Below are 16,223 nucleotides of genomic sequence, written 5' to 3' on the forward strand. Positions count from 1 at the left end.
GGTGACAGTATATGTGTATACAGTGACATTATATATCGGTGACAGTATATGTGTATACAGTGACATTATATATCGGTAACAGTATATGTGTATACAGTGACATTATATATCGATGACAGTATATGTGTATACAGTGACATTATATATCGGTGACAGTATATGTGTATACAGTGGCATTATATATCGGTGACAGTATATATCAGTGACAGTATATGTGTATACAGTGACATTATATATCGGTGACATTATATATCAGTGACATTATATATCGGTGACAGCATATGTGTATACAGTGACATTATATATCGGTGACAGTATATGTGTATACAGTGACATTATATATCTGTGACAGTATATGTGTATACAGTGACATTATATATCTGTGACAGTATATGTGTATACAGTGACATTATGATATCAGTGACATTATATATCGATGACAGTATATGTGTATACAGTGACATTATATATCGGTGACAGTATATGTGTATACAGTGGCATTATATATCGGTGACAGTATATATCGGTGACAGTATATGTGTATACAGTGACATTATATATCAGTGACAGTATATGTGTATACAGTGACATTATATATCAGTGACAGTATATGTGTATACAGTGACATTATATATCAGTGACAGTATATATCGGTGACAGTATATGTGTATACAGTGACATTATATATCAGTGACAGTATATGTGTATACAGTGACATTATATATCAGTGACAGTATATGTGTATACAGTGACATTATATATCAGTGACAGTATATGTGTATACAGTGACATGATATCTGTGACAGTATATGTGTATAAAGTGACATTATATATCAGTGACAGTATATGTGTATACAGTGACATTATATATCAGTGACAGTATATGTGTATACAGTGACATTATATATCAGTGACAGTATATGTGTATACAGTGACATTATATATCAGTGACAGTATATGTGTATACAGTGACATTATATATCAGTGACAGTATATGTGTATACAGTGACATTATATATCAGTGACAGTATATGTGTATACAGTGACATTATATATCGGTGACGGTATATGTGTATACAGTGACATTATATATCGGGGACAGTATATGTGTATACAGTGACATTATATATCGGGGACAGTATATGTGTATACAGTGACATTATGATATCGGTGACAGTATATGTGTATACAGTGACATTATATATCAGTGACAGTATATGTGTATACAGTGACATTATATATCAGTGACAGTATATGTGTATACAGTGACATTATATATCAGTGACAGTATATGTGTATACAGTGACATTATGATATCGGTGACAGTATATGTGTATACAGTGACATTATATATCGGGGACAGTATATGTGTATACAGTGACATTATATATCGGTGACAGTATATGTGTATACAGTGACATTATATATCGGTGACAGTATATGTGTATACAGTGACATTATATATCAGTGACAGTATATGTGTATACAGTGACAGTGTGATATCGGTGACAGTATATGTGTATACAGTGACATTATATATCAGTGACAGTATATGTGTATACAGTGACATTATATATCAGTGACAGTATATGTGTATACAGTGACATTATATATCAGTGACAGTATATGTGTATACAGTGACATTATAGGGCAGGGGTGTATCACTATAACATCAGCCTCACTCACTTAGTAAACGCCTCCCCCAGATCAATGACCACAGCAGTTTTCTCCCCGCCGCTCCCCAGCCCTTCATATAGCGGCATGTCTGCAGCCTGAGCTCTGGGACACCGTCTGATTACAGCAGGGCCAGCCGAGGAAGGACCTCACACAAACAAACAGCTGTCTTCCCAGATGCCTGCTCGTAATACTCCCTTAATCAGGACGCCGTGGAATAAGGACCCATAGGCAACCGCAGAAATGCCTGCTGCTGAAACACCGCGAAAACTGGTTTCTGTCCTAACCCTACAGGTTCTAGCACTCTCAAGTCACACGGAGGACCTCTTAGGCAATAGGCAGGAGTCGCTAATGCCTTCGTAAAATACAAATACAGCTTAGGGCTGCCAGAGAGGTGCATGTTCAGAATATTTTTTTCATAAGACTTATCAAGGTTTTCTCGGCTGTAGACACCTGGTCAGACAGTTACCAGACATTACTAGTGCTGCCTGCATGAGACACCTGGTCAGACAGTTACCAGACATTACTAGTGCTACCTGCATGAGACACCTGGTCAGACAGTTACCAGACATTACTAGTGCTGCCTGCAGGAGACACCTGGTCAGACAGTTACCAGATATTACTAGTGCTGCATGCAGGAGACACCTGGTCAGACAGTTACCTGACATTACTAGTGCTGCCTGCATGAGACACCTGGTCAGACAGTTACCAGACATTACTAGTGCTACCTGCATGAGACACCTGGTCAGACAGTTACCAGACATTACTAGTGCTGCCTGCAGGAGACACCTGGTCAGACAGTTACCAGACATTACTAGTGCTGCCTGCATGAGACACCTGGTCAGACAGTTACCAGACATTACTAGTGCTACCTGCAGGAGACAACTGGTCAGACAGTTACCAGACATTACTAGTGCTGCATGCAGGAGACACCTGGTCAGACAGTTACCAGATATTACTAGTGCTGCATGCAGGAGACACCTGGTCAGACAGTTACCTGACATTACTAGTGCTGCCTGCAGGAGACACCTGGTCAGACAGTTACCAGACATTACTAGTGCTGCCTGCAGGAGACAACTGGTCAGAAAGTTACCTGACATTACTAGTGCTGCCTGCAGGAGACACCTGGTCAGACAGTTACCAGATATTACTAGTGCTGCCTGCAGGAGACACCTGGTCAGAAAGTTACCTGACATTACTAGTGCTGCCTGCAGGAGACACCTGGTCAGACAGTTACCAGATATTACTAGTGCTGCCTGCAGGAGACACCTGGTCAGAAAGTTACCTGACATTACTAGTGCTGCCTGCAGGAGACACCTGGTCAGACAGTTACCTGACATTACTAGTGCTGCCTGCAGGAGACACCTGGTCAGACAGTTACCAGACATTACTAGTGCTTTCTGCAGGAGACACCTGGTCAGAAAGTTACCAGACATTACTAGTGCTGCCTGCAGGAGACACCTGGTCAGACAGTTACCAGACATTACTAGTGCTGCCTGCATGAGACACCTGGTCAGACAGTTACCAGATATTACTAGTGCTGCCTGCAGGAGACACCTGGTCAGACAGTTACCAGACATTACTAGTGCTGCCTGCAGGAGACACCTGGTCAGACAGTTACCAGATATTACTAGTGCTGTGTGCAGGATACACCTGGTCAGACAGTTAACAGATATTACTAGTGCTGCCTGCAGGAGACACCTGGTCAGACAGTTACCAGATATTACTAGTGCTGTGTGCAGGAGACACCTGGTCAGACAGTTACCAGATATTACTAGTGCTGCCTGCAGGAGACACCTGGTCAGAAAGTTACCAGACATTACTAGTGCTGTGTGCAGGAGACACCTGGTCAGACAGTTACCAGACATTACTAGTGCTGTGTGCAGGAGACACCTGGTCAGAAAGTTACCAGATATTACTAGTGCTGCCTGCAGGATACACCTGGTCAGACAGTTACCAGACATTACTAGTGCTGTGTGCAGGAGACACCTGGTCAGAAAGTTACCAGATATTACTAGTGCTGTGTGCAGGAGACACCTGGTCAGAAAGTTACCAGATATTACTAGTGCTGTGTGCAGGAGACACCTGGTCAGAAAGTTACCAGATATTACTAGTGCTGTGTGCAGGAGACACCTGGTCAGAAAGTTACCAGATATTACTAGTGCTGCCTGCATGAGACACCTGGTCAGACAGTTACCTGACATTACTAGTGCTGCCTGCATGAGACACCTGGTCAGACAGTTACCTGACATTACTAGTGTTGTGTGCAGGAGACACCTGGTCAGACAGTTAGCAGATATTACTAGTGCTGTGTGCAGGAGACAACTGGTCAGACAGTTACCAGACATTACTAGTGCTGCCTGCATGAGACACCTGGTCAGACAGTTACCTGACATTACTAGTGCTGCCTGCATGAGACACCTGGTCAGACAGTTACCTGACATTACTAGTGCTGCCTGCATGAGACACCTGGTCAGACAGTTACCTGACATTACTAGTGCTGCCTGCATGAGACACCTGGTCAGACAGTTACCTGACATTACTAGTGCTGCCTGCATGAGACACCTGGTCAGACAGTTACCTGACATTACTAGTGCTGCCTGCATGAGACACCTGGTCAGACAGTTACCTGACATTACTAGTGTTGTGTGCAGGAGACACCTGGTCAGGCAGTTACCTGACATTACTAGTGCTGCCTGCAGGAGACACCTTGTCAGACAGTTACCAGACATTACTAGTGCTGCCTGCATGAGACAACTGGTCAGACAGTTACCTGACATTACTAGTGTTGTGTGCAGGAGACACCTGGTCAGAAAGTTACCTGACATTACTAGTGCTGCCTGCAGGAGACACCTGGTCAGACAGTTACCAGACATTACTAGTGCTGCCTGCATGAGACAACTGGTCAGACAGTTACCTGACATTACTAGTGCTGCCTGCAGGAGACACCTGGTCAGGCAGTTACCTGATATTACTAGTGCTGCCTGCATGAGACAACTGGTCAGAAAGTTACCTGACATTACTAGTGCTGCCTGCAGGAGACACCTGGTCAGACAGTTACCAGACATTACTAGTGCTGCCTGCAGGAGACACCTGGTCAGACAGTTACCAGACATTACTAGTGCTGCCTGCAGGAGACACCTGGTCAGACAGTTACCAGACATTACTAGTGCTGTCTGCAGGAGACACCTGGTCAGACAGTTACCAGACATTACTAGTGCTGCCTGCAGGAGACACCTGGTCAGGCAGTTACCTGATATTACTAGTGCTGCCTGCATGAGACAACTGGTCAGAAAGTTACCTGACATTACTAGTGCTGCCTGCAGGAGACACCTGGTCAGAAAGTTACCAGACATTACTAGTGCTGCCTGCAGGAGACACCTGGTCAGACAGTTACCAGACATTACTAGTGCTGCCTGCAGGAGACACCTGGTCAGACAGTTACCAGACATTACTAGTGCTGTCTGCAGGAGACACCTGGTCAGACAGTTACCAGACATTACTAGTGCTGCCTGCAGGAGACACCTGGTCAGACAGTTACCTGACATTACTAGTGCTGCCTGCATGAGACAACTGGTCAGAAAGTTACCTGACATTACTAGTGCTGCCTGCAGGAGACACCTGGTCAGACAGTTACCTGACATTACTAGTGCTGCCTGCAGGAGACACCTGGTCAGAAAGTTACCTTATATATTACTAGTGCTGTGTGCAGGAGACACCTGGTCAGACAGTTACCTGACATTACTAGTGCTGCCTGCATGAGACACCTGGTCAGACAGTTACCAGACATTACTAGTGCTACCTGCAGGAGACACCTGGTCAGACAGTTACCAGACATTACTAGTGCTGTCGGCAGGAGACACCGGGTCAGAAAGTTACCAGATATTACTAGTGCTGTCGGCAGGAGACACCGGGTCAGAAAGTTACCAGACATTACTAGTGCTGCCTGCAGGAGACACCGGGTCAGAAAGTTACCAGACATTACTAGTGCTGTCGGCAGGAGACACCAGGTCAGAAAGTTACCAGACATTACTAGTGCTGCCTGCAGGAGACACCGGGTCAGAAAGTTACCAGACATTACTAGTGCTGCCTGCAGGAGACACCTGGTCAGAAAGTTACCAGACATTACTAGTGCTGCCTGCAGGAGACACCTGGTCAGAAAGTTACCAGACATTACTAGTGCTGTCGGCAGGAGACACCTGGTCAGAAAGTTACCAGACATTACTAGTGCTGCCTGCAGGAGACACCTGGTCAGAAAGTTACCAGACATTACTAGTGCTGCCTGCAGGAGACACCGGGTCAGAAAGTTACCAGACATTACTAGTGCTGCCTGCAGGAGACACCTGGTCAGAAAGTTACCAGACATTACTAGTGCTGCCTGCAGGAGACACCGGGTCAGAAAGTTACCAGACATTACTAGTGCTGCCTGCAGGAGACACCTGGTCAGAAAGTTACCAGACATTACTAGTGCTGTCGGCAGGAGACAACTGGTCAGAAAGTTACCTGATATTACTAGTGCTGCCTGCAGGAGACAACTGGTCAGAAAGTTACCTGACATTACTAGTGCTGTCTGCAGGAGACACCTGGTCAGAAAGTTACCTTATATATTACTAGTGCTGCCTGCAGGAGACACCTGGTCAGAAAGTTACCTTATATATTACTAGTGCTGCCTGCAGGAGACACCTGGTCAGAAAGTTACCAGACATTACTAGTGCTGCCTGCAGGAGACACCTGGTCAGAAAGTTACCAGACATTACTAGTGCTGCCTGCAGGAGACACCTGGTCAGACAGTTACCAGACATTACTAGTGCTGCCTGCAGGAGACACCTGGTGACCGGACAGTTACCAGATATTACTAGTGCTGCCTGCAGGAGACACCTGGTGACCGGACAGTTACCAGATATTACTAGTGCTGCCTGCAGGAGACACCTGGTCACACAGTTACCAGACATTACTAGTGCTGCCTGCAGGAGACACCTGGTGACCGGACAGTTACCAGATATTACTAGTGCTGCCTGCAGGAGACACCTGGTCAGACAGTTACCAGACATTACTAGTGCTGCCTGCAGGAGACACCTGGTCAGACAGTTACCAGACATTACTAGTGCTGCCTGCAGGAGACACCTGGTCAGACAGTTACCAGACATTACTAGTGCTGCCTGCAGGAGACACCTGGTCAGACAGTTACCAGACATTACTAGTGCTGCCTGCAGGAGACACCTGGTCAGAAAGTTACCTGACATTACTAGTGCTGCCTGCAGGAGACACCTGGTCAGACAGTTACCTGACATTACTAGTGCTGCCTGCAGGAGACACCTGGTCAGACAGTTACCAGACATTACTAGTGCTTTCTGCAGGAGACACCTGGTCAGAAAGTTACCAGACATTACTAGTGCTGCCTGCAGGAGACACCTGGTCAGACAGTTACCAGACATTACTAGTGCTGCCTGCATGAGACACCTGGTCAGACAGTTACCAGATATTACTAGTGCTGCCTGCAGGAGACACCTGGTCAGACAGTTACCAGATATTACTAGTGCTGTGTGCAGGAGACACCTGGTCAGACAGTTAACAGATATTTCTAGTGCTGCCTGCAGGAGACACCTGGTCAGACAGTTACCAGATCTTACTAGTGCTGTGTGCAGGAGACACCTGGTCAGACAGTTACCAGATATTACTAGTGCTGCCTGCAGGAGACACCTGGTCAGACAGTTACCAGACATTACTAGTGCTGCCTGCATGAGACAACTGGTCAGACAGTTACCTGACATTACTAGTGCTGCCTGCAGGAGACACCTGGTCAGGCAGTTACCTGATATTACTAGTGCTGCCTGCATGAGACAACTGGTCAGAAAGTTACCTGACATTACTAGTGCTGCCTGCAGGAGACACCTGGTCAGACAGTTACCAGACATTACTAGTGCTGCCTGCAGGAGACACCTGGTCAGACAGTTACCAGACATTACTAGTGCTGTCTGCAGGAGACACCTGGTCAGACAGTTACCTGACATTACTAGTGTTGTGTGCAGGAGACACCTGGTCAGACAGTTAGCAGATATTACTAGTGCTGTGTGCAGGAGACAACTGGTCAGACAGTTACCAGACATTACTAGTGCTGCCTGCATGAGACACCTGGTCAGACAGTTATCTGACATTACTAGTGCTGCCTGCATGAGACACCTGGTCAGACAGTTACCTGACATTACTAGTGCTGCCTGCATGAGACACCTGGTCAGACAGTTACCTGACATTACTAGTGCTGCCTGCATGAGACACCTGGTCAGACAGTTACCTGACATTACTAGTGCTGCCTGCAGGAGACACCTGGTCAGACAGTTACCTGACATTACTAGTGCTGCCTGCATGAGACACCTGGTCAGACAGTTACCTGACATTACTAGTGCTGCCTGCATGAGACACCTGGTCAGACAGTTACCTGACATTACTAGTGTTGTGTGCAGGAGACACCTGGTCAGGCAGTTACCTGACATTACTAGTGCTGCCTGCAGGAGACACCTGGTCAGGCAGTTACCTGACATTACTAGTGCTGCCTGCAGGAGACACCTGGTCAGGCAGTTACCAGACATTACTAGTGCTGCCTGCATGAGACAACTGGTCAGACAGTTACCTGACATTACTAGTGTTGTGTGCAGGAGACACCTGGTCAGAAAGTTACCTGACATTACTAGTGCTGCCTGCAGGAGACACCTGGTCAGACAGTTACCAGACATTACTAGTGCTGCCTGCATGAGACAACTGGTCAGACAGTTACCTGACATTACTAGTGCTGCCTGCAGGAGACACCTGGTCAGGCAGTTACCTGATATTACTAGTGCTGCCTGCATGAGACAACTGGTCAGAAAGTTACCTGACATTACTAGTGCTGCCTGCAGGAGACACCTGGTCAGACAGTTACCAGACATTACTAGTGCTGCCTGCAGGAGACACCTGGTCAGACAGTTACCAGACATTACTAGTGCTGTCTGCAGGAGACACCTGGTCAGACAGTTACCTGACATTACTAGTGCTGCCTGCAGGAGACACCTGGTCAGGCAGTTACTTGATATTACTAGTGCTGCCTGCATGAGACAACTGGTCAGAAAGTTACCTGACATTACTAGTGCTGCCTGCAGGAGACACCTGGTCAGAAAGTTACCAGACATTACTAGTGCTGCCTGCAGGAGACACCTGGTCAGACAGTTACCAGACATTACTAGTGCTGCCTGCAGGAGACACCTGGTCAGACAGTTACCAGACATTACTAGTGCTGTCTGCAGGAGACACCTGGTCAGACAGTTACCAGACATTACTAGTGCTGCCTGCAGGAGACACCTGGTCAGACAGTTACCTGACATTACTAGTGCTGCCTGCATGAGACAACTGGTCAGAAAGTTACCTGACATTACTAGTGCTGCCTGCAGGAGACACCTGGTCAGACAGTTACCTGACATTACTAGTGCTGCCTGCAGGAGACACCTGGTCAGACAGTTACCTGACATTACTAGTGCTGCCTGCAGGAGACACCTGGTCAGACAGTTACCAGACATTACTAGTGCTGCCTGCAGGAGACACCTGGTCAGACAGTTACCAGACATTACTAGTGCTGTCTGCAGGAGACACCTGGTCAGACAGTTACTAGACATTACTAGTGCTGCCTGCAGGAGACACCTGGTCAGACAGTTACCTGACATTACTAGTGCTGCCTGCAGGAGACACCTGGTCAGACAGTTACCAGACATTACTAGTGCTGCATGCAGGAGACACCTGGTCAGACAGTTAGCAGATATTACTAGTGCTGCCTGCAGGAGACACCTGGTCAGACAGTTACCAGATATTACTAGTGCTGCCTGCATGAGACACCTGGTCAGACAGTTACCAGACATTACTAGTGCTGCCTGCATGAGACACCTGGTCAGACAGTTACCAGATATTACTAGTGCTGCCTGCAGGAGACACCTGGTCAGACAGTTACCTGACATTACTAGTGCTGCCTGCAGGAGACACCTGGTCAGACAGTTACCTGACATTACTAGTGTTGTGTGCAGGGGACACCTGGTCAGACAGTTACCAGATATTACTAGTGCTGTGTGCAGGAGACACCTGGTCAGACAGTTACCTGACATTACTAGTGTTGTGTGCAGGAGACACCTGGTCAGACAGTTACCAGATATTACTAGTGCTGTGTGCAGGAGACACCTGGTCAGGCAGTTACCTGACATTACTAGTGCTGCCTGCAGGAGACACCTGGTCAGACAGTTACCAGACATTACTAGTGCTGCCTGCAGGAGACAACTGGTCAGAAAGTTACCTGACATTACTAGTGCTGCCTGCAGGAGACACCTGGTCAGACAGTTACCAGATATTACTAGTGCTGCCTGCAGGAGACACCTGGTCAGAAAGTTACCTGACATTACTAGTGCTGCCTGCAGGAGACACCTGGTCAGACAGTTACCAGATATTACTAGTGCTGCCTGCAGGAGACACCTGGTCAGAAAGTTACCTGACATTACTAGTGCTGCCTGCAGGAGACACCTGGTCAGACAGTTACCTGACATTACTAGTGCTGCCTGCAGGAGACACCTGGTCAGACAGTTACCAGACATTACTAGTGCTTTCTGCAGGAGACACCTGGTCAGAAAGTTACCAGACATTACTAGTGCTGCCTGCAGGAGACACCTGGTCAGACAGTTACCAGACATTACTAGTGCTGCCTGCATGAGACACCTGGTCAGACAGTTACCAGATATTACTAGTGCTGCCTGCAGGAGACACCTGGTCAGACAGTTACCAGATATTACTAGTGCTGCCTGCAGGAGACACCTGGTCAGACAGTTACCAGATATTACTAGTGCTGTGTGCAGGAGACACCTGGTCAGACAGTTAAAAGATATTACTAGTGCTGCCTGCAGGAGACACCTGGTCAGACAGTTACCAGATATTACTAGTGCTGTGTGCAGGAGACACCTGGTCAGACAGTTACCAGATATTACTAGTGCTGCCTGCAGGAGACACCTGGTCAGAAAGTTACCAGACATTACTAGTGCTGTGTGCAGGAGACACCTGGTCAGACAGTTACCAGACATTACTAGTGCTGTGTGCAGGAGACACCTGGTCAGAAAGTTACCAGATATTACTAGTGCTGCCTGCAGGATACACCTGGTCAGACAGTTACCAGACATTACTAGTGCTGTGTGCAGGAGACACCTGGTCAGAAAGTTACCAGATATTACTAGTGTTGTGTGCAGGAGACACCTGGTCAGACAGTTACCTGACATTACTAGTGCTGTGTGCAGGAGACACCTGGTCAGACAGTTACCTGACATTACTAGTGCTGTGTGCAGGAGACACCTGGTCAGACAGTTACCTGATATTACTAGTGCTGTGTGCAGGAGACACCTGGTCAGACAGTTACCTGACATTACTAGTGCTGCCTGCAGGAGACACCTGGTCAGACAGTTACCTGACATTACTAGTGCTGTGTGCAGGAGACACCTGGTCAGACAGTTACCTAACATTACTAGTGCTGCCTGCAGGAGACACCTGGTCAGACAGTTACCAGACATTACTAGTGCTGCCTGCAGGAGACACCTGGTCAGACAGTTACCAGACATTACTAGTGCTGCATGCAGGAGACACCTGGTCAGACAGTTAGCAGATATTACTAGTGCTGCCTGCAGGAGACACCTGGTCAGACAGTTACCAGATATTACTAGTGCTGCCTGCATGAGACACCTGGTCAGACAGTTACCAGACATTACTAGTGCTGCCTGCATGAGACACCTGGTCAGACAGTTACCAGATATTACTAGTGCTGCCTGCAGGAGACACCTGGTCAGACAGTTACCTGACATTACTAGTGCTGCCTGCAGGAGACACCTGGTCAGACAGTTACCTGACATTACTAGTGTTGTGTGCAGGAGACACCTGGTCAGACAGTTACCAGATATTACTAGTGCTGTGTGCAGGAGACACCTGGTCAGACAGTTACCTGACATTACTAGTGTTGTGTGCAGGAGACACCTGGTCAGACAGTTACCAGATATTACTAGTGCTGTGTGCAGGAGACACCTGGTCAGACAGTTACCTGACATTACTAGTGCTGCCTGCAGGAGACACCTGGTCAGACAGTTACCAGACATTACTAGTGCTGCATGCAGGAGACACCTGGTCAGACAGTTACCAGATATTACTAGTGCTGCCTGCAGGAGACACCTGGTCAGACAGTTACCTGACATTACTAGTGCTGCCTGCAGGAGACACCTGGTCAGACAGTTACCAGACATTACTAGTGCTGCCTGCAGGAGACAACTGGTCAGAAAGTTACCTGACATTACTAGTGCTGCCTGCAGGAGACACCTGGTCAGAAAGTTACCTGACATTACTAGTGCTGCCTGCAGGAGACACCTGGTCAGACAGTTACCAGATATTACTAGTGCTGCCTGCAGGAGACACCTGGTCAGAAAGTTACCTGACATTACTAGTGCTGCCTGCAGGAGACACCTGGTCAGACAGTTACCTGACATTACTAGTGCTGCCTGCAGGAGACACCTGGTCAGACAGTTACCAGACATTACTAGTGCTTTCTGCAGGAGACACCTGGTCAGAAAGTTACCAGACATTACTAGTGCTGCCTGCAGGAGACACCTGGTCAGACAGTTACCAGACATTACTAGTGCTGCCTGCATGAGACACCTGGTCAGACAGTTACCAGATATTACTAGTGCTGCCTGCAGGAGACACCTGGTCAGACAGTTACCAGATATTACTAGTGCTGCCTGCAGGAGACACCTGGTCAGACAGTTACCAGATATTACTAGTGCTGTGTGCAGGATACACCTGGTCAGACAGTTAACAGATATTACTAGTGCTGCCTGCAGGAGACACCTGGTCAGACAGTTACCAGATATTACTAGTGCTGTGTGCAGGAGACACCTGGTCAGACAGTTACCAGATATTACTAGTGCTGCCTGCAGGAGACACCTGGTCAGAAAGTTACCAGACATTACTAGTGCTGTGTGCAGGAGACACCTGGTCAGACAGTTACCAGACATTACTAGTGCTGTGTGCAGGAGACACCTGGTCAGACAGTTACCAGATATTACTAGTGCTGCCTGCAGGATACACCTGGTCAGACAGTTACCAGACATTACTAGTGCTGTGTGCAGGAGACACCTGGTCAGAAAGTTACCAGATATTACTAGTGCTGTGTGCAGGAGACACCTGGTCAGAAAGTTACCAGATATTACTAGTGCTGTGTGCAGGAGACACCTGGGGGCCCATTTATCAAAGGGCTTGCGGACCTGATCCGACACTGCGGATCAGGTCCGCAAGACCTCGCTAAATGCGGAGAGCAATACGCTCTCCACATTTAACATTGCACCAGCAGCTCACAAGAGCTGCTGGTGCAACGCCGCCCCCTGCTGACTCGCGGCCAATCGGCCGCCAGCAGGGAGCTGTCAATCAACCCGATCGTATTCGATCGGGTTGATTTCCGGCGGTTCCTGTCCGCCTGCTCAGAGCAGGCGGACAGGGTTATGAAGCAGCGGTCTTTAGACCGCTGCTTCATAACTTGTGTTTCTGGCGAGTCTGAAGACTCGCCAGAAACACGGCCCTTCAAGCTCCATACGGAGCTTGATAAATGGGCCTGCATGTCAGAAAGTTACCAGATATTACTAGTGCTGTGTGCAGGAGACACCTGGTCAGAAAGTTACCAGATATTACTAGTGCTGCCTGCATGAGACACCTGGTCAGACAGTTACCTGACATTACTAGTGCTGCCTGCATGAGACACCTGGTCAGACAGTTACCTGACATTACTAGTGTTGTGTGCAGGAGACACCTGGTCAGACAGTTAGCAGATATTACTAGTGCTGTGTGCAGGAGACAACTGGTCAGACAGTTACCAGACATTACTAGTGCTGCCTGCATGAGACACCTGGTCAGACAGTTACCTGACATTACTAGTGCTGCCTGCATGAGACACCTGGTCAGACAGTTACTTGACATTACTAGTGCTGCCTGCATGAGACACCTGGTCAGACAGTTACCTGACATTACTAGTGCTGCCTGCATGAGACACCTGGTCAGACAGTTACCTGACATTACTAGTGCTGCCTGCATGAGACACCTGGTCAGACAGTTAACTGACATTACTAGTGTTGTGTGCAGGAGACACCTGGTCAGGCAGTTACCTGACATTACTAGTGCTGCCTGCAGGAGACACCTGGTCAGACAGTTACCAGACATTACTAGTGCTGCCTGCATGAGACAACTGGTCAGACAGTTACCTGACATTACTAGTGCTGCCTGCAGGAGACACCTGGTCAGGCAGTTACCTGATATTACTAGTGCTGCCTGCATGAGACAACTGGTCAGAAAGTTACCTGACATTACTAGTGCTGCCTGCAGGAGACACCTGGTCAGACAGTTACCAGACATTACTAGTGCTGCCTGCAGGAGACACCTGGTCAGACAGTTACCAGACATTACTAGTGCTGTCTGCAGGAGACACCTGGTCAGACAGTTACCTGACATTACTAGTGCTGCCTGCAGGAGACACCTGGTCAGGCAGTTACCTGATATTACTAGTGCTGCCTGCATGAGACAACTGGTCAGAAAGTTACCTGACATTACTAGTGCTGCCTGCAGGAGACACCTGGTCAGAAAGTTACCAGACATTACTAGTGCTGCCTGCAGGAGACACCTGGTCAGACAGTTACCAGACATTACTAGTGCTGCCTGCAGGAGACACCTGGTCAGACAGTTACCAGACATTACTAGTGCTGCCTGCAGGAGACACCTGGTCAGACAGTTACCAGACATTACTAGTGCTGTCTGCAGGAGACACCTGGTCAGACAGTTACCAGACATTACTAGTGCTGCCTGCAGGAGACACCTGGTCAGACAGTTACCTGACATTACTAGTGCTGCCTGCATGAGACAACTGGTCAGAAAGTTACCTGACATTACTAGTGCTGCCTGCAGGAGACACCTGGTCAGACAGTTACCTGACATTACTAGTGCTGCCTGCAGGAGACACCTGGTCAGACAGTTACCTGACATTACTAGTGCTGCCTGCAGGAGACACCTGGTCAGACAGTTACCTGACATTACTAGTGCTGCCTGCAGGAGACACCTGGTCAGAAAGTTACCTTATATATTACTAGTGCTGTGTGCAGGAGACACCTGGTCAGACAGTTACCTGACATTACTAGTGCTGCCTGCATGAGACACCTGGTCAGACAGTTACCAGACATTACTAGTGCTACCTGCAGGAGACACCTGGTCAGACAGTTACCAGACATTACTAGTGCTGTCGGCAGGAGACACCGGGTCAGAAAGTTACCAGATATTACTAGTGCTGTCGGCAGGAGACACCGGGTCAGAAAGTTACCAGACATTACTAGTGCTGCCTGCAGGAGACACCGGGTCAGAAAGTTACCAGACATTACTAGTGCTGTCGGCAGGAGACACCAGGTCAGAAAGTTACCAGACATTACTAGTGCTGCCTGCAGGAGACACCGGGTCAGAAAGTTACCAGACATTACTAGTGCTGCCTGCAGGAGACACCTGGTCAGAAAGTTACCAGACATTACTAGTGCTGCCTGCAGGAGACACCTGGTCAGAAAGTTACCAGACATTACTAGTGCTGTCGGCAGGAGACACCTGGTCAGAAAGTTACCAGACATTACTAGTGCTGCCTGCAGGAGACACCTGGTCAGAAAGTTACCAGACATTACTAGTGCTGCCTGCAGGAGACACCTGGTCAGAAAGTTACCAGACATTACTAGTGCTGCCTGCAGGAGACACCTGGTCAGAAAGTTACCAGACATTACTAGTGCTGCCTGCAGGAGACACCGGGTCAGAAAGTTACCAGACATTACTAGTGCTGCCTGCAGGAGACACCTGGTCAGAAAGTTACCAGACATTACTAGTGCTGTCGGCAGGAGACAACTGGTCAGAAAGTTACCTGATATTACTAGTGCTGCCTGCAGGAGACAACTGGTCAGAAAGTTACCTGACATTACTAGTGCTGTCTGCAGGAGACACCTGGTCAGAAAGTTACCTTATATATTACTAGTGCTGCCTGCAGGAGACACCTGGTCAGAAAGTTACCTTATATATTACTAGTGCTGCCTGCAGGAGACACCTGGTCAGAAAGTTACCAGACATTACTAGTGCTGCGTGCAGGAGACACCTAGTCAGAAAGTTACCAGACATTACTAGTGCTGCCTGCAGGAGACACCTGGTCAGAAAGTTACCAGACATTACTAGTGCTGCCTGCAGGAGACACCTGGTCAGACAGTTACCTGACATTACTAGTGCTGCCTGCAGGAGACACCTGGTCAGACAGTTACCTGACATTACTAGTGCTGCCTGCAGGAGACACCTGGTCAGAAAGTTACCTGACATTACTAGTGCTGCCTGCAGGAGACAACTGGTCAGACAGTTACCTGACATTACTAGTGCTGCCTGCAGGAGACACCTGGTCAGACAGTTACCTGACATTACTAGTGCTGCATGCAGGAGACACCTGGTCAGAAAGTTAC

General features: G+C 48.0%; 1 protein-coding gene across 1 annotated transcript in view; it reads right to left on the minus strand.

Moving 5' to 3' along the window:
• ACTR10 (actin related protein 10) overlaps positions 1 to 1,875 on the minus strand; it is a 78,916-nt gene extending 77,041 nt beyond the window's left edge. Inside the window, 1 exon segment of the mRNA XM_053697320.1 lies at positions 1,687 to 1,875. Coding sequence (XP_053553295.1) covers positions 1,687 to 1,763 — 77 coding nt within the window. The 5' untranslated portion in view covers positions 1,764 to 1,875.
• Positions 1,876 to 16,223: the final 14,348 nt, after the last annotated feature.

This window comes from Bombina bombina, chromosome 1 (genome assembly GCF_027579735.1).
Source record: "Bombina bombina isolate aBomBom1 chromosome 1, aBomBom1.pri, whole genome shotgun sequence".
Classification (NCBI taxonomy): domain Eukaryota; kingdom Metazoa; phylum Chordata; class Amphibia; order Anura; family Bombinatoridae; genus Bombina; species Bombina bombina.